The sequence below is a fragment of the Hipposideros armiger genome, unplaced genomic scaffold, assembly GCF_001890085.2.
Source record: "Hipposideros armiger isolate ML-2016 unplaced genomic scaffold, ASM189008v1 scaffold_59, whole genome shotgun sequence".
In the NCBI taxonomy this organism is placed as follows: Eukaryota; Metazoa; Chordata; class Mammalia; order Chiroptera; family Hipposideridae; genus Hipposideros; species Hipposideros armiger.
This window is the reverse complement of record NW_017731409.1, coordinates 2,730,359-2,755,770: the sequence shown is the minus strand read 5'-3', so window position 1 is coordinate 2,755,770 and position 25,412 is coordinate 2,730,359. Positions and strand designations below refer to the sequence as shown.

At 37.1% G+C, this 25,412-nt stretch overlaps 2 protein-coding genes across 4 annotated transcripts in view; both read left to right on the top strand.

Annotated features, from left to right (window-relative positions):
- The window catches only part of GPHN (gephyrin), a 435,631-nt gene extending 416,613 nt beyond the window's left edge, over positions 1–19,018 (top strand). The window contains exons 18-20 of the mRNA XM_019641276.1: positions 2,321–2,429; positions 16,838–16,934; positions 18,009–19,018. Of these exons, the coding sequence (XP_019496821.1) occupies positions 2,321–2,429; positions 16,838–16,934; positions 18,009–18,142 (340 nt within the window). The 3' untranslated portion in view covers positions 18,143–19,018. The remainder of the gene's footprint in view (positions 1–2,320; positions 2,430–16,837; positions 16,935–18,008) is intronic.
- A 3,905-nt stretch (positions 19,019–22,923) lies between these two features.
- The window catches only part of GARIN2 (golgi associated RAB2 interactor family member 2), a 46,978-nt gene continuing 44,489 nt past the window's right edge, over positions 22,924–25,412 (top strand). For 2 of the 3 annotated variants that reach the window (XM_019641310.1, XM_019641311.1), the window contains exon 1: positions 22,924–23,255. The gene's annotated coding sequence lies outside the window, so the exon portion shown is untranslated. The remainder of the gene's footprint in view (positions 23,256–25,412) is intronic. The other variant, XM_019641312.1, reaches the window with a different exon arrangement.

Below are 25,412 nucleotides of genomic sequence, written 5' to 3'. Positions count from 1 at the left end.
TCTCAAGAGATATAAAGGAAGCAGAATATGTGGAACTTTGAAAGAGTTTAAAGCCCCTATCTATAAGCATAAGAGAGATTAGATTTCAGTTATATAGGAAATTTTAAGAGAAAGGACATGTAAAGTAGTCCTCAAAATGGATCTATAAGTATAGAACTCTTAGGGCCTTTAATATATCTTTAGATGTTCTAAAAACCATTATATAAAGAAATGTGATCCTCTTTCTAGCTTTAATGTCCCTAAAAGGCACTATTTACTTTGTCTACAGAAGATATGATTTGACCTACAGATCATCAGTGGTAGCATAACAAAGAATGTTACAGTGAGAGCCCATTTCACGATCACTAAGGAAGGATCGCTGCTATCCCAAAAAGTCATAATTAAATAACCTATATTCAAATTTCTACTTTAATTTGAAATTTTCTCTGCTCAGCCTGAATGAACCAAAAGAGGGCAGCAAAAACTCACATACTCAGATTGTAAAACTAGCAAAAATCTTTTACAAAGATTTTAAAATTCAAAATGGTATTTCTGCTTTCCTGATGGCCATGCATTTAAAGTCATTACTAATCTTGATAAGTTTTCAGTTTAAAAGTTTTGTGTATCTACTTGCTATTTTTGTAACTTTTTTTAAATTACTATAGTGACACATGTTCACTTTAAAACATTAGAAAATACAGATAAGCATTAAGAAATGTTAACCAGAATCCCCTTCCCACTGTTTGCAATTTTTTGGATTCAGTCCTTCCAATACTTTTTTTTTTGAGAGATTACATTTTTTAAAGAGTAATTTTATAAAGCAGTAGCAATTGCAGAAATTCTGTAATCACAGTTGAATGAACAATAGCTTTGGTTTTTTTCCAGGAAAGTTTACATGTATTTGTATCTTGAGACAAGGGAAAAGCAATTGATTCTTATTAAGAGTCTGCTGTTCTGTTGGACAACTTATTTTTCTGTTGAGATGCTAAGCATCAATAATCTCTTCTTACAACTGAAAACAAATCTACTCTTAACTACCTTTGTGGGTAGAAGAAAATTAAAGGTATGGTTTTAGGCAGTAATATGCCAAAATGACCATTACCTTTTACTTTGATGATGGAATTACATAGCCAGCCCAAGGGAACCTGGAATTCCAATAGCCCATCATCTACCCCCAGTATATACATACATACTCACAACTGTATAAAAGTATTAATAAAATTAGAACTTTAGAACCAGAAAGGATATTGAGAATTATATAGTCCAACCTTTCATTTTGTGGATCAGTTAAATTAGACTCAAAAAGGTTTGGAACTCACTAGGGTCACAGCTTGGTTAGTTAACGTATCACACAAGAAACTACATCTGTTATTCTCAGCCCAGCCATTTTTTTTTTTCACAACCTACCTTTCCTCTCTTTGAAGTGCGTGTCACACCCTGATTTCTTCTTGGAGAGGTAAAATTGAATTTCTCAAATTTTTCTTATAATTTAAAAAAAAACTTGATATTTGTATCAGTCTGCTCAGGCTGCCATAACAGAATATCACAGACTAGATGACAGGATCACTTTCTCACAGTTCTGAAGACTGAAAGTCTAAGAGCTAGATGGTAGCAAGCTTGATTTCCATTGAAGTTTTCCTGCCTGGCTTACAGATGGCCACCTTTTCGCTATGCCCTCACATGGCCTTTCTTCTGTGCACACACACTCTTTTTATAAGGACACCAGCCCTATTGGATTAGGGTCTCACCCTTATGACCTCAGTTAATTTTATTTACCTCTCTAAAGGCCCTGTCTCCAAATACAGTCACATTGGAGGTTAAGACTTCAGCAAATGGGTATAGGAGCAGCACAATTCGATCCATACAGTCTTTATCTTCAAGTCCTTCACATCTTAAATCATTTAGCTTTATTTTTTAACCATAAAGAAATGTCTAGTAGAGGGGATTATGGATAAATATTTTTATGCTTATTCTACTTTCAATTATTTTATACTGAGCATGTATTACTATGGAAATTTTAAAATAGCAAATAGAAACCGCTTTAAAACTTATCAAGATTGGTAATGGCTTTCCGTGTATAGTTCTCAGAAAAGCAGAAATAAATGGTGTTAAACAGTGTCTGGGCATCAGATGTCTCTCTGTTTCACTGGTAGATGCGAATGTTTGCATCCCCTGGAATTTGGTTGACTGTAGGTCTATTCTGGCATCCTTTTAGATTCAAGGAGATTCAGAAGAGGAACACTAGCAGTCATGTCACTCTCTGTGACACCTGAAGGCATAGACAGTCATCATTATTTGGCAAATGTTTATGTGTGTACTGTAAGTAACTGCTTGGTTGACTTTCAGGGAATCCCGTGTCCGCCGTGGTCACCTGCAACCTCTTTGTTGTGCCTGCTCTGAGAAAGATGCAGGGCATCTTGGATCCTCGGCCAACTATCATCAAAGCCAGGGTAATGTTTCCTAATCACCAGGAGCCAAAATGGAAGCCTAATACCAATTAAGGATATGATCTAGAAACATCTAGAATTTTATATTCGTTGTGAGGGAAGAATGCAGTTATAATCTCCCCTTCATGGTGGAAAATGGAAGAGAAAGGGTCCCTTTATTCCCCTCCACATTATTCCACGGCTTCTAAAGTGAATAATTTTCTCCAGTGAGNTCTAAATGTCCTTATAGTGCCATTAGATCTCAGGCCTTTGATCCTTTGGGTCATGTTAGCACCACTGGGATCAGGGGGACGCTGGTAGCCTGGGCAGGGGGAATGGGTCTCTGCTGCTTGTGGGACTCACAGACCTCTATCTTCTCAGCCAAACACAAATGACTTCCACAGTTGCTTCCCTCAAAATCACTCCCCATCTCCACCTCTCCCTGCCCTGCTTAGACTTTTCAAAGAGTTTTCATTTTTATACAACACTGAAAGTTTCAGGTAAACCGTACCTGCTTTTTGCCCTGAAAACTAAAGAATTGTATTCATTTCTGTAAATTTTCTACAACCTGCAGAATTGTAAAATAGCTCAAATAACTCAAAAACAATGAAAGGTGCAGATAACCGAGAAGTATACACTTAGACTGGACACCCAGTAAATTTTATTTATTTTTTTTTCTACTTAAGAGTCTCTCAATTTTTCCTTAGAGTGTCTCCCCCACTTCATGTGATCAAAATAATCACGAAGGTAATTATTGATCACACAAAAAGGCCTGTCTCATAGGCTTGCCCTGATTATTTAGCAGCAAGAGTGGTAGTTAGCCACAGAGGTCTTCTGGAGTTTGTTTTGCAAATCTAGAGTTATACAGCAATAGAATATTAAAACTAATCAACAATATTTCATACAAATAAATGCAATAAAATATTCCTTATCATTTCATTCAGCCCTGTGCCCTTCTTGTTATGCTAGATCTTGGGTTAGCAGTCTGCTTTCAAAAAGCCATCTGCTTCCATTGTAAAGTCCTAGGATTTCTGACACAGTCCACTGGTACTGTATAAAAGTTATCTAAGCTGTGTCACCCCAGAAGCTTGTTCCCAAGGAGCCTGTTCTTTCAAGTGACAGTAGTTCCGAGTACCTGTGACAGCCCTCCTCCCGAGTGCTCCGAATCTTTGCTGCAGACACAAGCTATTGACTGTAGCTTATAGCTGAGCCTTCATGCAAGCATGAGAGTAAAACTAAAAATTGCCATAGATGACAGATACTTAATGGCTGTGCTTAATTTATTACCATAATCAGTACTATCAAAATAGAAGATAAGTAAAATTCTCCATTGGGATACATTATGTAACTGTTTCATAAAAATTTTTATCACTGTTTTCCCTGATGATAAAAACATATTATAGACAGCAACAGTATTGTCAAATCTCTAGGCATTTCCCATAAAGCATACAGCTTCTGAAATAGTTCTATTAGTAACATTTTACCTGTACGAATCTAACCTTAGGGCACACTGAGCAGCTCTTCTCAGATATGACTGCAACTGTTACAATGGCAACGTATCAAACAAGCCTGATTATTTCTAACATCTCTTTTTATAAGATGAAAGAACAAGCCTTTGTGATTTTCTAGAGACCTAGGAAATTTCAAAGATAGTTTTAGGTATAAAAGATATTCCGAAATTGATTTTTTTTTTCTTTAGGTCTGATCTTTAGAAGGCAAAATCAAAAGACTTGTCAAAAAAGAATTGGACACCTGATTAAGATAGGATCATGGGTATCTGAGAAACAGTACTTGGTTACCTAATTTTTTAAAGCAACAATAAAATATTTTAAAACAAGCATAGAAAGTAACATGATTGTAAATAATCTTGGCTCATTCATAAACTTTGTTCTTTGCTCTATTATTGCCTTAAATAATTAAAGACACAGTAAAGCAAACATAAAGCACAAAAAGGCAGATTATACACACAAAAATAACCTTTCGTATTATAAGAAAGCATTGATCAGTAACCAAAGAAATAAGCTCATCAAACCTGAGTGAACTTCCTATAATTTTCATATATTTCTCAGCTTCATTTCAGACATAGTTATTTGAAACCAAGGAAAATAAAAGTCATTTTCAAAGTTTTGTCCCTTATTATGCTCTTTTATATTTTTGAACAAACTTACACTTTACTTTAGAACCAAGAGTGGTCCCCAGACCCACGAGGGTCCCTGAAATCCTTTAAGTGGATTTCCTGTAGTCTGTGAGGTCACAAAACTATTTTCATAATAAAACTTTATTTATTTGGCTTTTTTATTCTCCTTCTCTCATGAGTGTACAGTGAGTTTTTCTAGTGGCTTCATGATGTGTGATAGCTGATCAGACGGAATGCAGAAGCAAATAAGAGAATCCAACTCACTTCTATTAAGCCAGACATTAGAGATTTTCAAAATTATAAAACAGTGCATAAAAAGTAAATTACTTATGTTAATATGAAATGGCTTCATCGTTGCTATATACAAATTAACCCACAAATAAACATTTTTTAATTTCTTAGTTTTAGTTTCTCATACAGTAATAATGGATAGATATAACTCACATAAACAAAAGCTATAGGGTATCCTTAATAAATTTTAATTTAAGAAAATGTAAAGGGTCCTAAGAACAAACATTTTGAGAACTGAACTTTTTTTAACAATATTAATTTTCCTTGAAAAATGGAATCACACACATTAATTATACTTCTGTCATTATTACCCATAGCATAATTTTAATCACCCATATTCATTATAACATTTAAGGAAACACTAATTTCTATTTCACAGCAAAAACTAGGGCATATAGATCTTTGTGAAATCATATGTAAGCAGGTTAGCAGACTAGCAAAGTTCATAAACACACAGAATGCAACTTTCTACAGTCACACTCATTCCTTTTATACCTTCTTAATGTAGCAAAGATGAAAAAACACATTCATTAACATGACCCAAAGATATAGCCTCTCTATAGTATATGTTTTAAAAAGAAGCAAAATATATTAACTAAAAAACAAAAATGTATTAATTTAAAATCATGATTAGTAATCAATGATCCAGTGTTCTATCTTACTTAGACGCCATCTAGGTATATGATGATTATTAAGTAACCTAGTATCAGTTCAAGATTTTAACTTTGCTATTTTGTTTTTTTGCGGATGTTTTTGGTGGAAAGAAAAGCAGGTTTTTTCAAAATGTCAGCATTCTGTGACGATGGTAGACTCCCGTCCAAAATCCATTCCTCTCTGCCCCTAATTTTAAGTTATTTTTAAACTGTCATACTACAAACATAATTACTATTGAAATTAAGAGTTTGTCATACCCAAAGCAATCTACAGATTCAGTGCAATCCCTATCAAAATTCCAATGGTATATTTCATAGAACTAGAACAAATAATTCTAAATTTATATGGAACCATAAAAGATCCCAAATACGAAAAGCAATCCTTAGAAAGAAAACCAAAGCTGGAGGTATCTAGCTCCCTGACTTAAAACTATACTACAAAGCTATAGTAATCAAATCTGGCAAAAAAAACAGACGCACACAGCAGTGAAACAGAATTGAGATCCCAGAAATAAATCCACACAGATATGGACAATTAATCTACAACAAAGGAGCCAAGAATATACAATGGAGAAAGAATAGTCTCTTCAATAAATGGTTCTGGGAAAACCAGACAGCCACATGCAAAAGAATGAAACAAAACCATTAGTTCCCATCATACACAAAAGTTAATGGATTAAAGATGTAAATGTAAGACCTGAAGCCATAAAATTCCTAGAAGAAAACCTAGGCAGTAAGTTCCTTGACGTCGGTCTTAGTGATGTTTTGCGGATCTGACTCCAAAGGCAAGGGAAACAAGCAAAAATAAACAAATGGCACTATATCAAAGTTAAAAAGCTTCTGCACCGCAAACGAAACCATCATTACAACAAAAGGCAACCTTCTAAATGAGAGAAAATATTTACAAACCATATATCTGAGAAGGGGTTAATACCAAAAATATATATAAAGAACTCACACAACTCAGCAACAGAAAACCAAACAACCTGATTTAAAAATGGGCAGAGAATTTGAATAGACATTTCTCCAAAGAAGACACACAGATGGCCAACAGGGAAGTGAAAAAATGTTCAACATCGCTAATTATTAGAGAAATACAAATCAAAACCACAATGAGATATCACCTCACATCTGTTAGGATGGCTATGATCAAAAAGACAAGAAATAACAAGTGTTGTAGAGGCTTTGGAGAAAAGGGAACCTTGTGGTGGGTTTGCAAGCTGGTGCAGCCACTGAGGAAAACAGCATGGAGATTCCTCAAAAAATTAGGGTAAAACTACAACATGACTCAACTATTCCACTTGGGTATCTGTTTGAAGAATACAAAAACACTAATTCAAAAAGATATATGTTCTATATATAATGGAATATTACTCAGCCATAAAAAGGAATGAAATTTTACATTTCCAGCAATATGGATGGACCTAGGGGGTGTTATGCTAAGTGAAGTAAGTCAGACTGAGAAAGACAAATACCAAATGATTTCACTTATATCTGGAAGCTACAAAACAAAACAGGGCTGGCTGAGTCGTGCGTTGGTTAGGAGTTGGCATGGGACACCAGCTCTGAGCAACAGGGCCCCAGTTCAGATCCCACATGAGGGCCAGTGACGCTGCGCCCTCTACAGCTAAGATGGTGAACATCAGCTCGACCTGGAGCTGGGCTGCCGTGAGTCGCTGGCCACCGCGTGGGCTGCCGCCCCAGCTGCAGTCAGCTGCCGTGAGTCACCGGCAATGGCGTAAGCTGCAGTGGGACTGGAAGGCAGTGGGCATGAGCTTTTGTGAGCTGCCATGAGCGGCTGTCCAATGGCTGGCAAGCGACTGCCTCACCAGGGAAGAGCACAGTGATCACAATACCAACATGGGCCAGTGAAGCGACGTCCTCCACAAGTAGACTGAAGAACAAAATTTTGGACAGCAACTTGTCTGTTCCCCTTCCCTGATTCCCCAATGCTGTTCCCCTCCCCCAATTTCCCAATAAAATCTTTAAAAAAAAAAAAGATAAACAAACAAAACAAAGTCATAGATACAAAGAACAAACTGAGGGTTGGCAGGTGGGAGGGGGTTTGGGATACTGGATGAAAAAGGTGAAGGGATTAAGAGGTACAAATTGGTAGTTACAAAATAGTCACTGGGATGTAAAGTACAGCATAGGGAATATATTCACTAATATTGTAATAACTATGGCCTCAGGGGTGTAACTAGACTTATGGGGTGATCACTTTGTAAGTTATATAAATGTCTAACCACTATGCTGTACAACTGAAACTAATATAATATTGAATGTCCAAAAAAAAAAGATTTCTGTCTCCCATTTATGAGAATCACCAAATGGTCAGACCATGAACCAAATTTCCAATCATTGCCGCCACGAGGGGAAATACTTTGTTGACCATGCACAGAAACAAAATAGAACTAAAGTCAATAATGGGGGCAAAATTAGAGAAACCAAAAGTTAGCAGAGTTCATGTTTTATTGTTGCTTGGCGTGCACTTCAGGAACCAAGGAAAGATGTGTCCAGGTTTAAGCCGCCCATGAAGTGCAATTCTTCAGCAATCAAGTTTACCTGGCTCTGTCAAGCGAATCAATGAGGCTGCTTGGTGGAGCCTGCAGAATTATTAAAGTGTAATTTCTAATAAAATTATGAATCTTATAAATACAAAAAATGAACACATGTCAAAGGTTTTATTTAATTCATTAATTAATGAAGTAACCAGTAAAATACAACAACTGACTCAAAGGAGAATTCAAAACATGCACACATATAGGTAATCAGGAATGCTGAAATAAATTTGCTAATGGATGCAAAACTGTTCTATATTTACAGGCAAATAATTAGTTATATCTCCATGGACAAAACTAATTTGCATTTCTTTGGATAATATTCATGTTCCCTATTAGTTTTCTACAGCTTAATTTTCATAAAATAGCCCAATGATAATGAAAGGCACAAATAACCTGGAAGATTGTGTTACACTGAACATCCTATAATCTTTTTTTGCCCATTTCAAAGTTTTTTACAATTTTTCTGACGTTCTTACCTGGGTTGAGGAAAACAACTTGTTCATTCATACATTTATTTTTCTTCTTCCTATCTAATTCTATCTTTCAGAAAATCAGACAGAGATCCTTGCTGTTTCTATAGGTAGGCAAAAATTTATGAACAATGATGATTCTCAGTGTTTACTGCTATGTCTGTTACAAGCTTTCCCTCTGTCACAGGAAGCATAAAGCAAGCATTCCTTCATGTTCAAAAAGAATTAAAAGGCATTTTTAACAACAGAAAGGATTTTTTTTTCAAGAAAAATAAAAGGACAACTATGGAAACTGTATTAAATTTTTTTAAGAAGACAATGAAAAGAAAAAGCAGGTATCCGAATAGAAGAATCAAGACAGCCAAGATTCAAGGCACCAAGATCTGAGAAAAGCGAACCACAGAGAATTAAAACTGGAATTCTTCACCATGTTTTTCTTCAAGGCATTTACTAATTCCTAAGCAGTGAGACAGGAGAGGTTTAAGTACAGGAGGCCAAGAAGCCAAGCATAAAAAAGTAGCTAAGATGCTAAGAAAGTAAACAGAATTTTATACAGTCTTAGGAGTTCAGAGCCTGCCATGGAGGAGGGGCCTTGGCAAATATCTCAGGCTTTCCATTTAAACCCTTGAAGGTCTATGATCTAGGAATAAAGACAAACTGGAAATAAACCAACCTTCACAAAGATTGAAATTTTGCCTCAAATTATCTTAATCTCTGATTAGATCAAGATAATCTTAGTTTACCTTAACTAACTTCCAGAAGAAAATAAATCCTTTCTGGAGGAATATGTCATCATCTAGAGCCTCTTCATTTTTTTCATACATAATGTTTGGGCTTCAGTTTTTAAAATTACCAGTCATGGGGCTGCCCAAGTGGCTCAGTTGGTTAAGAGCTCACTCAGGAGTGCGAGCTCTGAGGAACAGCGGTTCGAGTCCCGGCCCGAGCTGAGGTGCTGCTGAGCTTGGCTCAGCTAAAAATAAATAAATAAATAAATAAATAAATAAATAAATAAATAAAATTACCAGTCATGCCACAGATAGGACAAAATTACTAAAAACTGAGAAAGGAAAACAAAATAGAACAGCCCTAAAAATGATGGACTTCAAAACTGTAATATGTTTAAGGAAAAGAAATGACAAAATGAAGAATTTCACTAGAATCTACTCATAAGAATCAAATGAAAAATTCAGAAAAGGATGGAAAATAAGGAAAAAAGCATAAAAGACGTATAGGATATGATGAAAGATCTAATGTGTAATTGGAGTACCAGAAGGAAAGGAGAGAGAGAGAGTAAGGAGAAGCAATATTTAAGAGATACTGGCAGACTTTTCCAAAACCAATAAAAGCTATCAAGTCAGAATTTCAAGGGGCTCTGCTAATCTCAAGTAGGATAAATACAAAGAAACCATACCTAAATAATTGTAGCAAAACTACTGAAAGCCAAGGACAAAGAGAAAAATCTTACCGGAAGGACACATTATCTTCAAAGGGCCAATAAGACCAACAGAAATGACAAACAGAAATGATGGAACTCAGAAAACACTGGAATGGCATTTGTAATCTGCTGAAAGAAAATAATTGCTAGTTGNAAATACTGAGATTTTGTATACTATTTTGTAAAGGAGGTAGTCTCCTTAAAATTTCAGTAAAAGGTCAACTAGATATTAATGAAAACAAAGTTTGGGGGTTTTGTTTTTTCTATAATTAGTGGTGGTTTTATTTTAAATTAACTGGAAAAAGAAGAAAAAAGCCATCACTTGATTCTGATCAAGTCAAAAGGTCAGAGTCATGAAACTTAGATTTAGAGATTTAAATGAGTAATACTGAATTTACCCATTGTTTTCATATTTGCTAAAGTGAGGAAATAAGGAAAACCCATATTGTTACAAGAAAGAGAAAGAAGAATTCTCTTTGGCTTTGCAAAGCTCTTATGAATCTTTTTATTTATTTCTCATTTTAACATCCATCATCTCTTCTTTAAAACTGACAATGTGGCAGCCGTTTGTTTTGACAGCAATGATGAGATAGTGCCCTGTAATCTCACGGATACAGGACACTGTTCATGGTGCTGCTTATCCCTGTCAGCCCATGGAATTGAGAACTGGTCTAAGAATCAGTCAGATCCCTTTCTACCACAGAGCCGTGTCACTGAGACTCTCAGAATAGGTCATCAGCATGCTTGACTCTTTACTTCTTTTGTGTTTCACTCCCCAGTTACCCCCACAGCTTTACTGACTTAACTGCCACTTTAGAACATAACCGTATTCACTTGCTTGAAGCATGGTAAAGCTTATTGTCTCTGTTTTCTGACCATCCAAGATGCAGCTTACAGACACCACTTATTACTGTTTTTCAAAATGATTGCCACAATCACAGCCTCCCTTCCTTCTTGCCGCTTTGGGGAAGTGGAGTGCGTATTAAATGCTGGTGTCGGCAGCACACTGCTGGACTATGAGGGAGTGGTCCTATGGGCAGGACAATGCTGGATAATAGTAACATGTCAACAAAAAATGTCGTCTTTCTATAGCAACACCTTCTGAAGAACACCTGTGCAGAATAAACATTTGCCCTGTTTCCTTGGTCAGTTATGATTGTTGAAGTTAGAATACTTCTGATTTTCAGTAGACAATCAGAAATATAATCCTAGCAATTCATCAAATAGCATTATTGACCTAATGTTTCCACAGAAGGACATCCTATCATGTGTTTTCTTAACAGCCCATCAAAGCACCCTAACTCCCCTTTGTTCTCAACTTTTTTCACTAGAAACATACCTAAGGTAACTCCTATTAATATTAGCCGCTCACCTCATCTCAGGCATTAATTAAGAGAAGGAAAAGGGGATACTTTCATCTCCCGTGGAACCAGGTCAGCGTGTCCTAGGAGAGTATGAGCCTGTTGGAACTCTACTAGGCTATTCTAATTTGTCCCCCTTCCCTCTTTTCTTGAGCATTAGTGAACTGCATGCTGTCACAACTTGATTAATGCTTTTTGACTGATGTCACAAACATTGAAATACAAAGCATTTCAACAAAATGTTCATATTGTTTGATTGCTAAGGTGTTTGTAAGTTTGTAACTGTAGACAGAAATGGGATTGTTTATTGTGACAAGATCAGTTGTTGATCATCAAAAGATATTATTGGATGCCTGTTATATGAGGATATTATGGTCTATGGATTAAAAAACAGATATTGAAAATGATAAAACTGTCCATGATCAATAAGAAATGTAAATCACTTTTAGCTTATTAGGAAATGAAAACTATAACTAGGTTATAAAAACTTCGGAAAATTGAGCCTGAAATTAATTCATACCCACATGTGCAAGGATTTTAAAGTTGCATGATAAATTTTAGACGTATGATTTATAGGGTTATAATCTCAAGGGACCTCTCTAGTAAACGAATGCCTCATAACTTCTATAGCACTTACCAAAAACTTTAGTGTAAAACTCCATGAACCACTGTTTGGAAGCTTTGAACAAACCTGAGCAGAGACCAAGCCCTCAGCATCCACCAGGGCCTTGAGCATGTCATCTGGGGCCTCCACCCTTTGGTCATCTGTTTTCTCACAAACTCTCTTCTCCAATCTGTGCAGCTCTTACTCCCAACCTATCCCCCTGCATCTTTCAGAGCTTTCAGCTTCTCCTCATTAATGGCCATCAAACCTTCCAAAAGCATTCAGGTCTTTGGCAATTGTCTAATAGTCTTTCTCCCTACATCACTTATCACCATCAATTGCTTTATTTCCATAATTCTAAATACCTTTATTTCTGCTTCAGCAATTCATACACACATCCTTTTCAGTACCCTGAACTGCTCCATCTCAAAAATCACCAACTCTGGTATACAATTAGAAACAAATGGTAAGTTACTGATCACTAGATATAACTTACCCTTTACCCTCAGTCCATAAGCCCCTTCTGGCTTGAGCACTTTCTCATCCATCCTAAATCCCATGGTGTATCACGTCAACATTTTTCAACACCTTCAACCCCTTTTTTTTTTTTTTTTTTTGCCTCTTCTTCCTTCCACTACAACCCACTCTAAGAATCCACAGACTTGGATCAATCTTTCTTTCTTTGCCATTCACTTTTATTCCCAAGCCACTAAGCACAACTAGTGAAGAGTATCCAGCTATTCAAGTTATCACTTTCAATTTACAAATCTCAGCAGGGGCCCAAATTCCCCTTGGTGAGCCTTTTGTACAACCTGGATCAGCTTTTTCCTTACTGGTCTTCTAAATCTTCACCATTCTAAAGCCTTGCACCATCCATAGCCCCTGAATTTTGTAGCCAAAAAAACCCATGGGATAGCTCTTGAAACGATACCTCTAACATTTAGCAGATTATAACCCTTGGCACACAGTTAATGGTTTGCCTTCCTCTGATCTTGCCTCCCCTTAAATCCCTTTTCTGTTTAACTCTAATCATGTCAGCATCTCCAATTAAAATCCTTAAATGTTTCCCATGACTCTCAGGTTAAATCCAAACTGCTCAACTGAGCATAGGAAGCACTTCTTAGGCCTGTTTTCCTCTCCAACTTCCTCTGCTTCCCATCCTGCTCTCTGACCACACCAAGCTAATTACTGCTTCCACAATGGACATGTGATCCTCTGCCTATGCCTGTGTTTATTCCCCTTCCTAGAAGGCTCTCCCCTAACCACCACCTTCTCCTTTTTTAGCTTAGAAAATTCCTTAGTCATAAGACTCAGGCATCACGTCCCCTGCGAAGCCTTTCTCAGTGTTCCTAAGCAATGTTGTTCCTTACTTCTTTGTGCTCTTTTATACCATATAAACAGCTCTGTGATAATGTTATTACCCTGCATTTGCAATTAATTATTTACTCCATTTGAGAATTCTTTGAGTTCACTTCTCTGTAAGATGGACAGGGAAAAAAGGAAGGACAAAATATATTCCCCTTTTATAAACTATTTTTTAGAGCACATTTAGGTTCACAGCAAAATTAAGCAGAAGGTACAGAGTTCTATATACCTCCTGTCCTCACACACCCACAACTTCCCTTACTACTACATTTGTTATAATTAGTAAATCTACTTGACGCATAATTATCACCCAAAGTCCATAGATTACCTTAGGATTCACTGTTGGTGTTATACATTCCGTGGGTCTTGACAGATGTGTAATTATATGTATCCGCCATTGTAGTACCATACAGTGTAGTTTCACTGCCCTTAAAAACCTGTGTTCTGCCCACTCATCCCTCCCTCCCTGCTAACCCTCGATCTTCTTACTGCCTCCCTAGTTTTGCCTTTTCCAGAATGTGATATAGTTGGTATCAAACACTATGGAGCCTTTTCACATTGGCCTCTTTCACTTAGTAATATGCGTTTAACGTTCCTTCATGTCTCTTAACGGCTTAATAGCTCATTTGTTTTTAGTGCTGAAAAGTATTCTGTTGTCTAGTTTTATCACCGCTTATTTATCCATTCACCTACTAAAGGACATCTTGGTTGCTTCCAAGTTTTGGCAATTATGGATAAAGCTGCTATAAACATCTGTGTGTAGGTTTTTGTGTAGACATAAATTTTCAGTTCATTTGGATAAATACCAAGGAGCACAATTACTGGATTGTATGGTAAGTGTATGTTTAATTTTGTAAGAAACCACCAAACTGTCTTCTGAAGTAGCTGTACCACTTTACATTCCCACCAGCAATAAATAAGGTTTCCTGTTCCTCCACATTCTCCACAGAATTTGGTGTGCTCAGTGTTTTGGACCTTGGTCTTTCTCTTAGGTGTTTAATGATCTCTTGTTGTTGTTTTCTGGTTTTGTTTTTTAATTTTATTGGGGAACAACCATGGTCATTGGTTACACGTTGTTTTCATACTACAATGGCATAGTTGACTCTTTTAGGGAGGGCGCATCTCACAGTAGCACATGTGGGGATCCAACCGGCAACCTTGGTGTTATCAGCACCACGCTCTAACCAACTGAGCTAACTAGTCACCCCTCTCCTTGTTGTTTTAATTTGCAATTCCTTAATGACAGATGATGTTGAATATCTTTTCATATGCCTACTTGTCATCTGTATATATCTTCTTTGGAGAGGCCATCTGTCCAGGTCTTTTGCCCATTTTTTTAATTATTTAAATTATTAAATGTTGTTGAGTTTTAGGAATTCTTTGTATATTTTGGACAACAGGTCCTTATCAGATGTGTCTTTTGGAAATATTTTCTCCCAGTCTGTGGCTTATCTTCTGATTCTGTTCACCTTTTATTTTTTTTTTTTTATAATTCTCTCCCTTAGACATTTACATGTAGAACATATCATATACTATAGTACTACACCAAACAGTACAGTTTATCTCTTGAGTGACTACTGTGTGCCAGGAAAATATTCAGAGGGAGGAGTCCTAGTTCACAACCCACAGCCCAATTTTAGAAGAAGTCATCAGAAGTGAGACATCAACCATTTGCAATGCTTTTTCATAAAAAATTGTCTCTGTTTTTATACGTGGTACATCATTCCTGTAATCATTAAAGCTCGTAGTAAATAGGTGCTTTCTTAAGCTTAAGTGATATAGTATACCAGAACTATAATGTCAGTACAACTGAGCATATTGGTGTAATAAAGTAGTCTGCATTTCAGTAAAATACTCTAAAAATCTAATCAGTGTCATTGCTTGCTGCAATAGCTTTCTGAAGCTATGAAAAAAAAATATTTACTTTAATTTGAGGCAACTGATCCTTGTTTCTTAAGTTAACATAAATATCTTCCTTTAAAATGAACAACCCCATTTTTTAGATGAACAAACAGGTATAGGAAAGCAAAGTAACTTGCTAGTACAGCCACCAGCTAGCAATAAACCTGTGAGTAGAACCTAGGTATTGTGTATCATCCCAGTTCAATATTTGTTCTATTGTACTACCATGAGCAGACAGTGCATTGTTAGGGGAGGAAACCTTGTTTAAACATGTAGCAAATGACACAGCCATGTGAAAAGCTCTCGTAGTTAAATACTGGAGAACATACAACACAGAGAGAGATTGAAAGAGAGAGAGATTTTTGCCCTCAGGTAAGCACAAAATAATTCAGAAATAATGGCAAGTTACCCCCCAATAAATATGAAATAGAGTATAAACATAAGCAATATCAAGTGAAAAAGTGGAGTGTGATTCAATCAAGGAAAAATACTCTTGAATTAAATTTTATTCTGTATTCAGGAGGAAAAGTATGAATCGTGAAAGAGAAAAATTAGAATGTTTGAAAACATAGTAACCAGATGGATTGGTTACTACGGATTGAATCACAATTTCCAGTTTTAAGTGTATCATTTGATCTAAGCAATAGCTGTGGTAGTTGAGTAAAGGCTTTCTAGACCATTTTATGATACAGTAACTTAAATGATTGTTATGCTTATAAAAAAATGTTAATTCTCATACATTGGAGTAAGTCTGGTTTTCACTAACATGAGCTAATCTTTGATGGGTTATAGTCCATAATTATATACTATATAAACTTGTTCAAGGAATACCTCTTAGGCACCTGCTACCAGAACACCATCACTTTAATTTATTGGATCTCAGTATAAATTTAATGACAGATTTTTTAAAAAGCAATGGCTCCGGTTTGAAGACTGATTGCTCATTCTGTGTCATGTATGTGAAATGAAGTTGCTGTGTTAGAAAGAATTTTATCCTTGTTAGAAGGATATGAAAGATGCCATTCCATAGCAGAGACTCAATTCAGAGAAATTCTTTTAGTACCAGTCATGTGGCTAAACCAAAATGGTATAACTTTTAGTAGCAACTACTTTTAGTTTCCTCAATGAGATTGTATATCAGTATTGGACACTGGGGAAATATTCAAGAGAAAAAGAAAGTAACTATCTCTTTTAAGTTGAAGATAGGTGTATGAAAGAGTAACTGAATAACACCTCAGTAAATATTTACTGGATGGATGGATGGATGGATGGATGGAATACAGATAAATGGATATCGACCTTGTTTGTTCGTTCAGTGTTAAAATATCTGCCTTGATGCCTGAATTCATAGTTCGGAGGTATCCGTCCTCACAGCCCATAATACTAGGCATCAAAAATAGTCCTTATCTTTTTCATCTGCCCTTTTCCCCACTATGAATACCAACTTCTTAGCCTTCTTTTCTCTTTTCATCAGAGCAACCCAACCTCTGGACTTCCTGTGTTAAGAACATAAAGTGGCAGTGGAGGAAACAACAGAATGCCAAGATATTTTCCATGTCCACTGTATTATTTGCACAACCTCTGCCACCCTGTAGTTTTAAGAGATGGTCAGGTGATCAAGTTTGTTTTCTTTTCCTCTTTATTCTATAGTTATCATGTGATGTAAAATTGGATCCTCGCCCAGAATACCATCGGTGTATACTGACTTGGCATCATCAAGAACCACTGCCTTGGGCACAAAGTACAGGTTAGTCATTCACCCCTGTGGGTGTGTCTGTGCACGCATCCTGCTAAAACACACGTATATAACCTCCTTCCTGGGGTGTACCCAGGTTTGTAATTATTATACATTTTCTTTTTTGAAAGGTTAGGTGAGTTAATTTATTCCTAAACAGTACATCATAACAAGAGAACAAGAGTAAAAAAAGTTAATAATACTTAATATTTTCTAGATAAACATTTGAAACACAGATCTAGAATTACAAAAGATTTTTATCTTTTTGTTCATCCAATAAGTTCTGATCATAATTTTGTCGGAAAAGGAGGGACTGTTGACTTTGCCTCCCAGAAATGTGAGATGAAAACCCAATTATAATGTGATTCTCTGCAACCTCTACTATACCCAAGATATTGGCAAATTTTAAGGACTGAGAAATAAGTATTGATAAGTCAGAGTTCTGTAGTTACCTCCTCTAGACTTTAAACTTTAGTTCCAAACTTCTGTTGTCATATTTTACCTAATCTGTGATGTGACTCCAGTAAAATTGTATTACCCTTTAAACAAAGGTCCTATCAATTACAAATATCAGCTAATGTGGTGACATGTGCTTTGCCATCAGAGACTTGAATTCAAAATTGCCGCCAACTAGTTAATAGGACCCTAGGCGAGTTACCTAAACTCTTTTCGAGCCTTGTGAGAATTAAATACGATGGTTAAGAAAAGTGCCTACTACCTTGTCTGCCACTACTAAAGAAATGCTCGCTGCTGCTATCATTATCATTATTATTTTAATAGGTTTTAAAAGCCTCTCTTTTCAGACACACATAACATTTCAGCCTGAATAGAGAAAGTCTGTGGTATTTTGAGTAGTGCTATAAAATCCTGGTTTTATTGTTTTAAGCAATGATTTCTGATGTTTATTTTTTCAAGTTTAGTGAGAAGGTAGTAAGATACCGTAGCAAGGCTACCTGAAAAAGGCACTGGGAAGCCTGATCATCTCTCAAAGACCTGTGTTTCTAGTCATGGGCTCTTATTTTGAAAAGACCTACAAGGGCCCCTGCGTATATACACTGTGCTGCTGTAATGAGCGTCTTTTCCTAGGTAATCAGATGAGCAGCCGTCTGATGAGCATGCGCAGTGCCAACGGACTGTTGATGCTACCTCCAAAGACAGAGCAGTACGTGGAGCTCCACAAGGGCGAGGTGGTGGACGTCATGGTCATTGGACGACTATGATGGTCACCGGTGGGAGAAAGCTTTGATGCATGTCCACATATCATTGACTGTATCCTGTAATATGCAACGGCACAGCTAGTTTTTCTGATTTGGATAAAAGTTGATCTGTATAGTCAACATCTTGAACTATATTTCAAAAGAATTTAAATACCTTTTAAAGAAAAAAAAAACACCTAAAACTAAATCTTAACAGACAACTCTATTCTGATTATATCAAAGCAAATTTTTCCTTTCTTGCAAATTGCTTTGTGTGTTCAATGCTAGGTCTGATAGCGATAGCTTTTAGTAGACAGCAGTAGGTGCCTGCAGAACTTGTGTTTTCCTCATCTTTAAAAATACAACTACTTATGCTCTTAAATCAAGGCTGTCTGCTTATTTATACTAGCGTAGGCAACACTTGGATTTCCCTTCTTAGTATGCTTCACAACCGCTTTCCAGAGCGCTTCTGCTTGTTCTTTATCATGTATCTCGTGTTTATGTGCACAGTGCCAAAAGAAGAGCGACTGGGCGGGGGTCCTGCCCTGCCTCCGGGAGAACCGTCCCTCGCCGAGCTTCCGGGAACGCGTCTCACCCCAGTGGCCTCATGGCACAGTACTCTTGGGCAGTAACTGGATACCTTTTATTTGAACAAACAAACTGGGGGGAAAATGCTTCCTTAAGTGCTGACAGCCTTTTTAACCAATACATTTAAAATTGTACAGAACAAAAAATAAAATCAAAGACTGATCTTGTACAGATATTAGTGTTACCAGCATTCATGTGGAAATCAAGAGCAAAGACAAAATAATGTTAAACAACTCTGTACCATAACATTTTCTGTAATGATACTGAAACTTAATGAATAAAAAAAAAAAATCCTTGATCATTATATAAAAATCTATTGTGTTGGCCTTGTTATTAAAAAAGAGAAGATTGTCATGCCATTCTGATGGGGTTCTGCCTGGATAAAAGGCATAGTTAAGATGATTTAGCAAGATTAAATGATATAAGGGAAATTTAAAATGTGGTATAATACAGCTATATTATGTTATAGCATTGTGAAAATATTAGAAAGTATGGAGAACCATAGTTGGTCTAGTCTTGCCGGTCATAGCTGGAGAACAACAAACAAATTTAAAGGAAACATAGTTGATAATTTGGGGGTGGGGGGTAACTAAATTCTTATTTTAGATGCCATAAAAACAAATTTCAAACATCTGCAGTTCTTTGGAATGGGGGGGTGGGGGGGAGTAAGTAATGAACAAAAAAATTCCAGGTGAATACCTGGTAATTGTTTGATCATGTTAGAAAGGACATAAGAAATGGGAAAAATCTGTGCTGACCATAGAAAACAAAACAAATAAAATATACTCTATCCACATGGCTCCTTTAATAAAAACTTGGGGGATCTTTGCAAATGGTGGTAACAGGGGACATTAAATATGGTGTAGGGTTTAATTAGTAAAGCAAACAACAAAAATTGCCTCCTAGTAAACAAGGTGCCAAATGATGGCAATGAACACAGCCAAGTTGTAAACAACCAATATTTGATATTAATATTGGTATTTTCAGAGTTGAAAATGAAATGTTCTATATTTTAAATTTTCTTTTATATTTGTAATTAAAGAAGATAAGGTTAGTTAATAGAGGTCAAGTGAAAGACATGAAGAGTGTTTTACCTACATTCATTCAAGAAATATTTATCATCTAATATGTGCTTGGGTACAAGGTACACCATGCTACTACTATTTACTAAGATGAGTAGGGATAGTAGCTGCCATTACACTTCATCAAGGGAGATAATAAAAACACATGAAAGTAACCTGATATTTGATATGTTTGATATTGGAAAATGCATACTATAGTGTGTCCAATGTGATAAATGCCATAATTCAGATTTAGAGAGTTGGAGTTCGAAAGATAATCTCCTACAAGGTAAGATTTCAAGGGGTAAGATGGCATTTTAGTGGTCTTAAAAGAAGTGTAGAATTTTAAAGATGATGATGCAAGACGAAGGGTATTGCCGAAACAGGATTATGCACAATCAATAGTTATTTTTATTATAAAATGTAAGCTCCACAAGGGCAAGGATTTTTGTTTATTTTGTTCACTTACATTATCCCCAAGTCCTTAGAAGAGTTCCTGGTATATGTGTGTATTCGTAGGCATCTGTAAGTATATGTTCAGTGAAACATTTAGAGCTTGCTATATGCCAGGCTCTTTTCATTTGTTTAATTTTCACAATAATCCTATAATGGTTATTATTTCTATATTACAGATGAGGAAACTGAGGCACAGAAAGATTAAGCAATTTGTCCATGATTATACAGCTAGTAAGAAGAGGAGCCAGGATTCAAACCTAGCAATCTGGCTTTCGAGTCCATACTCTTAAACACTAAGCTCTAGAAACAGAAAATTGATATATCTGTAAGACCAAAAAGGTATATATTTGAGACCCAAACTATGAAGTTCTTAAATACCAGGTTAAGGAGTCTAGGTTTATTCTAGAGATAAACTGTTGGAGATTCTTGATCAGGGAAATGCTAGGATCAGAACTATCCTGTAAAATGCTCTGGCAGCATTGAGTAGGATAGATTGGATTGAGGAGAAACTGGAGTGAGACACCAGTTAAAAAGTGATCATGGTTGTGCAAGTGACGGGTGGGAACAGCCTGAGCCGTAGTGGTAGAGGTGATGGTGATGGTGATAAGGAAGTCATGGTGAATGAAAGAATGAAAAGAATTTTATGACCCATTTCAAGTTTTTGAAAGGAATGTAAAGGCGTTAGAGATGATTCAAAGTCTTCAGTCTTGGCTCACTGAGAAAATGTTAAACCATTAACAAAGAAAATAAAGTCAGAAAAATAGGTTTTGTGGAGGAACTGATGAGTTTGGACGTGTGTTTGAGATGCCAGAGGAGTATTAAGGTAGACATGTCCTGTTGGCATTTGAAAGTACAGGTTAGGAATTCACAAAAGAGATACTGGCTGGGTGTAACCTTGGGGATCATTCATATAAAGGGGAAGTGTGAAATGTCAGTGTGGATGGGAAGACTCTCAAGGAAGGGCTTGTCAAGAGACGAGGATGGGGCCTTTGGGAGCATCTTAGTTTGGAGGGTTGGAGGAAAAGGGCCATGAAAGGAAGAGCATTTTGTAGAAGAGAAGAAACCAAGTAGAGCAATGTCCCAAAAACCAAGGAGGAGAGTTTCAAGAAAGAAGGATAATAATCAACTGTAAGAAAGAAATGTCAAGAAAGATGAAGGCTCAAAAGATTTACTGATTAGGCAATCATTCGTGAGCTGGAAGAGTACGATTTCAAACGAGTTGAGGGCAAAAGCCAGACTGCAAAATAGAAACCGTGAATATGAATTATTTGAAGCTTGTGTATAAGAAAGATAGACACAGGATGATAGCTTCAACCAATAACAAGGTGGAGGAAACATTTTTGTTTGTGAGTTTTGAGAAAAGAGAAACAGTAGGGGCATGTTACAAATGTAAGAATGAGATTCCAGATGAAGAAAGAAGAAGAAGGAAGGGTTGGATTTAAGGACCCTGGTGGCCTAATTAGCCTGGAGAAAAAACTTTTCCTTCTGAGTTGGAAAAGGAAAAATACAAACACATTTGAAGTACATACAAAAGAATTTAAATTTAAAAGTTAAGTTTCAATGAAATGGTTGTATTTGGCACAGTGAAAGTCAATGTCATCCAATCTATTTGCATTTATTTGAACAAAATTATTTTAATATTGCACATGTATTGTCTTATGGTTGGTGCTTAAATAAAATACTATAAAAAAAAGACTAGAGAAGATGTTTTTAGATTCTTGCTTATAGGTGTGTGGAAGTAAAGGAGTTCCCTTTAACCTTTTTTGGTTCTATGTTTTGGTTCTTTCAAATCATATCACACAATGAGGAAAAGAACATAAGAAGATTGTTTAGCAAGTACATGCTATTAAGTGATGTTGCATGTTACAGAAAGTGGATTCTTTGGATGGCTTTCATTTTTTAAATTATTTGCTAACCAACAAAACTTTCTGGATCTAACCCATAACCAACTCTTGATCTTCATGAAATCCTAACAAGGTAAGTCATTATTATTGCCAATTTTAGAAAGTGGAGATTTATGTAAATGCAGAATTTAAAGCAAATAAATTATGTATCTTGTTATTCCAATGATGATGGATCTAAGTTAAATAATACATTGCATTTTAACATGCTTGTAAGAAGTATTAAGCCCGACTCTCTACAACACAGTTACATGTTACAGAGTTCATCAATAACTTGGCCTAGAACCAAAAGAATTGCTCAATTCTGGCCATTTTATATGGTCAGTTACCAATATTTCTCCTGTATTCATTTGTGATAATTCAACAACTTATTAAACAAGCATTTTTTAAGTTCCTACAATATGCCAGTCTCCATGCTAGGCACTGAGGATCCAGTGATGAATGAGACAGACTCTGATATCCAACTGGAAGAGACAGATTCTGAGAAAACAAAAAAAATTTTTAATACAGATAACAAAAAGTGTATGCAGAAATGCAATGATATGTTAAAGACTAACTGGGTAGAGGCCTAAATCATACTCAGTTATTGTGTCAGGGTCCAGCGATTTAAAAAGGCAGAAATCACCCTAAGGGACTTAAACGTAGGAATAAGTTAAATAGTTGTTGGAGACCTGGGAAAGCACAAAGGAAACATTAAGATGTCAGAGATAATAACTATAGGAAGCAACTACCTAGGACTGGGGAGGTGGGCGGAGGAAGTTAATCAGAAACTAGCTCAGAGTTTGGACCCTTTGGAGCTAGGACTCGGTCATCTAAGGAGAGGGCACTGCCCAGCTGCTGATTCTGAGAGTGGAAAAAAGAAGTCTAGAGCCAGTTGCTGTTGCGAGGGTGACACTGACAGAAACAAAAAGTAAACAGGAAGGAACACAAGACCCTTCTTCCCTCCCTCTGCTTTCAAAGCTCCCTGTAGCCTAATGCAACCTACTGTTGAACCTAACAGGAAAGTCGGCTGGCAAAAGAAATGAAGTTTGCAGAGTTCCAGCCCCGGCACCACAGTGCGGAATGCCATGGGTGATTTGAAGCTGAGAGAGAATCACTTGCCAAGTGACGAGGGAAGGGCTCTCTAAACAGGTAACTTTTGAACCCAGACCTGAAGAATGAAAATAAGTTCCACGTGTTAAGAATTGAGAGTAGAGCATTTCAGACAGAGCAAAGGGCTTAAAGAATACAGCATCAGAAAGGAGCCAAAAGTATGATGAGGGAGCGGGGAGCAAGATCATGCTCACAAACAGATGGCTTTTGGGTGTTAATACTAAATACACACCCGCACACCCACTCACACCCACACCTTATATGTCAAACATTCTAAGAGCACTGACGGTTTAAGATATTTACTAAACACCCATTGAAGACAAGGCAACATGCTAAACAAGGGTTCCTGCAAACAAGGAACTCAGTCTCTCTGCCTCCTACACCTGTTCCTCTGCCTATATTTTCTTTTCTGGTTAACAACACCACCATTTACCCACATTCCCAAACTAGAAACCTCTGACTCATTCTTGTCACTCCCCACATCCATTTAGTCACCAAAGTCTGTCTACTAATCGTACCTGAATTAACCCTTTGTTTTCCATCCCCACTGCTACCACCGTGGTCTCTGCACCTCAACAGTTGCCTTCCCCAAATCCATCCTTCATGCTGATACCAGAATAACCGATCCAGACCATAATTCTCTGCATAAAATTCTTTAGTAGAAAACTGCTGTAACAGATGAGGTCCAAGCCCTCGGTAGGGCATTCAAAGCCCTCGTCAATCCATCCTGCCCTCCTCCAACTTCATTTTTTCCCTCTCCAACTTTATGTAACACCAGACTGTTTGCTGTTCCACCTTTGAACCATGTCATTTTCTGCCTCAGTGCCTTTGCTCAGGCTGGCTAATCTTTCAAGATTTAGCTTGGACCTTAACTCCTCCAGGAACTCTTCCCTAAATCCCCAGATTGGACTAAGTGCCCCTCATCTGTGCTCCCACTTACCATTGCATCTTGTTGGAATAATCTGCTTACGTGACTCCTCCCCTCACTTGACAATAAGTTCCTTGAGGCAGAGACTGTACTTTGTAGCCCCAGCATGGCATAGTGCCCAGTAAATAGTAGGTACTCATTACTGACCTGACTGACAAAATTGACCTTGTAATGAAATCACCAAGGAACCAGAGACAGAACCTGGCAGGAAAACTTCATATCACAAGCTTAGTACATGCAGCAGAGAAGACCCCATGCCGGCATGAGCAAGCGGGCACGTCTCATCAGGGGCAAGGACAGGGAGCTAATGGGTCATGGACTTCAACAGAGATCCTCAAATTCTGACTCACGGCAACTCCTCCAAATGAAGTTATATGTAAGGTTTTATATTCTGTGCATGTTTAAAAGCATTGATATTTTGAAGGTAAACGTTTAAAATATGCCATGAATTTTATTTCCTCCTGCTGCTCTTTCTTCACTGTTTAATATACCAGTAGCCTCAAAAAAATGCAAGTGAGATACTATCAAAGAGTTTCATGGAGGTGATACAATTAATAACATCACCTTAGAAGAAATGAAATTAGATGTATGCAAAAATGTTCTCTGGCCCTGAGGGAAGAAGAACAGGGCCATGGAAGTGGTGATCATGCAATAAAGTGCTAACTGAATAAATGGGTGAGTAGAAGTCTGGTCCATGGCGATCAGGTGACTAGAAGACAAATATGTCCATCTGAGTGAAGGCGTTCAAGATACAAGACAGGAAAGAGAGTGTCTGAGGCAAAAGTAAAGGAAACCCTTTGAGGCTGCAGAGAGAGGCCTGCAGGCTAAGCCAGTTCTTCATGGAGAGCTATCACCAGAGCTTGATGCCATTAAGCAGTCAAGTTACACATCTGGCATGCGACCCTGCTTCTGAGAAAACTGCCTATGAGAGAGGATGATGATGTCCCCCTCACACCAACAACTGATCCCAAATGGAAGTTAGAGTTCTTGAGAAAATAGGAATGCTATCCTCCTCTCAAAAACTCGGAGAGTTCATGTTTATTCTGAGAGACTGAATATTCTCTGGGCCCGGTCAAAAGCAAGTGTTTCAGTCCAGAATATGGTAACTCAGAGGAAGTGAATTCACCAAGGTAATGCATGCCCCGCAGGCCTCAATGGTCAGCCAGTAACCCCTTGTGCCCTTCCATCCTCATGAGCAGGTGAGAGGGTAGCTACGCAGGTGGGCGTCGGCAGCCCTTTACTAAAACAGAAAAAGTGAAGAAGGACAA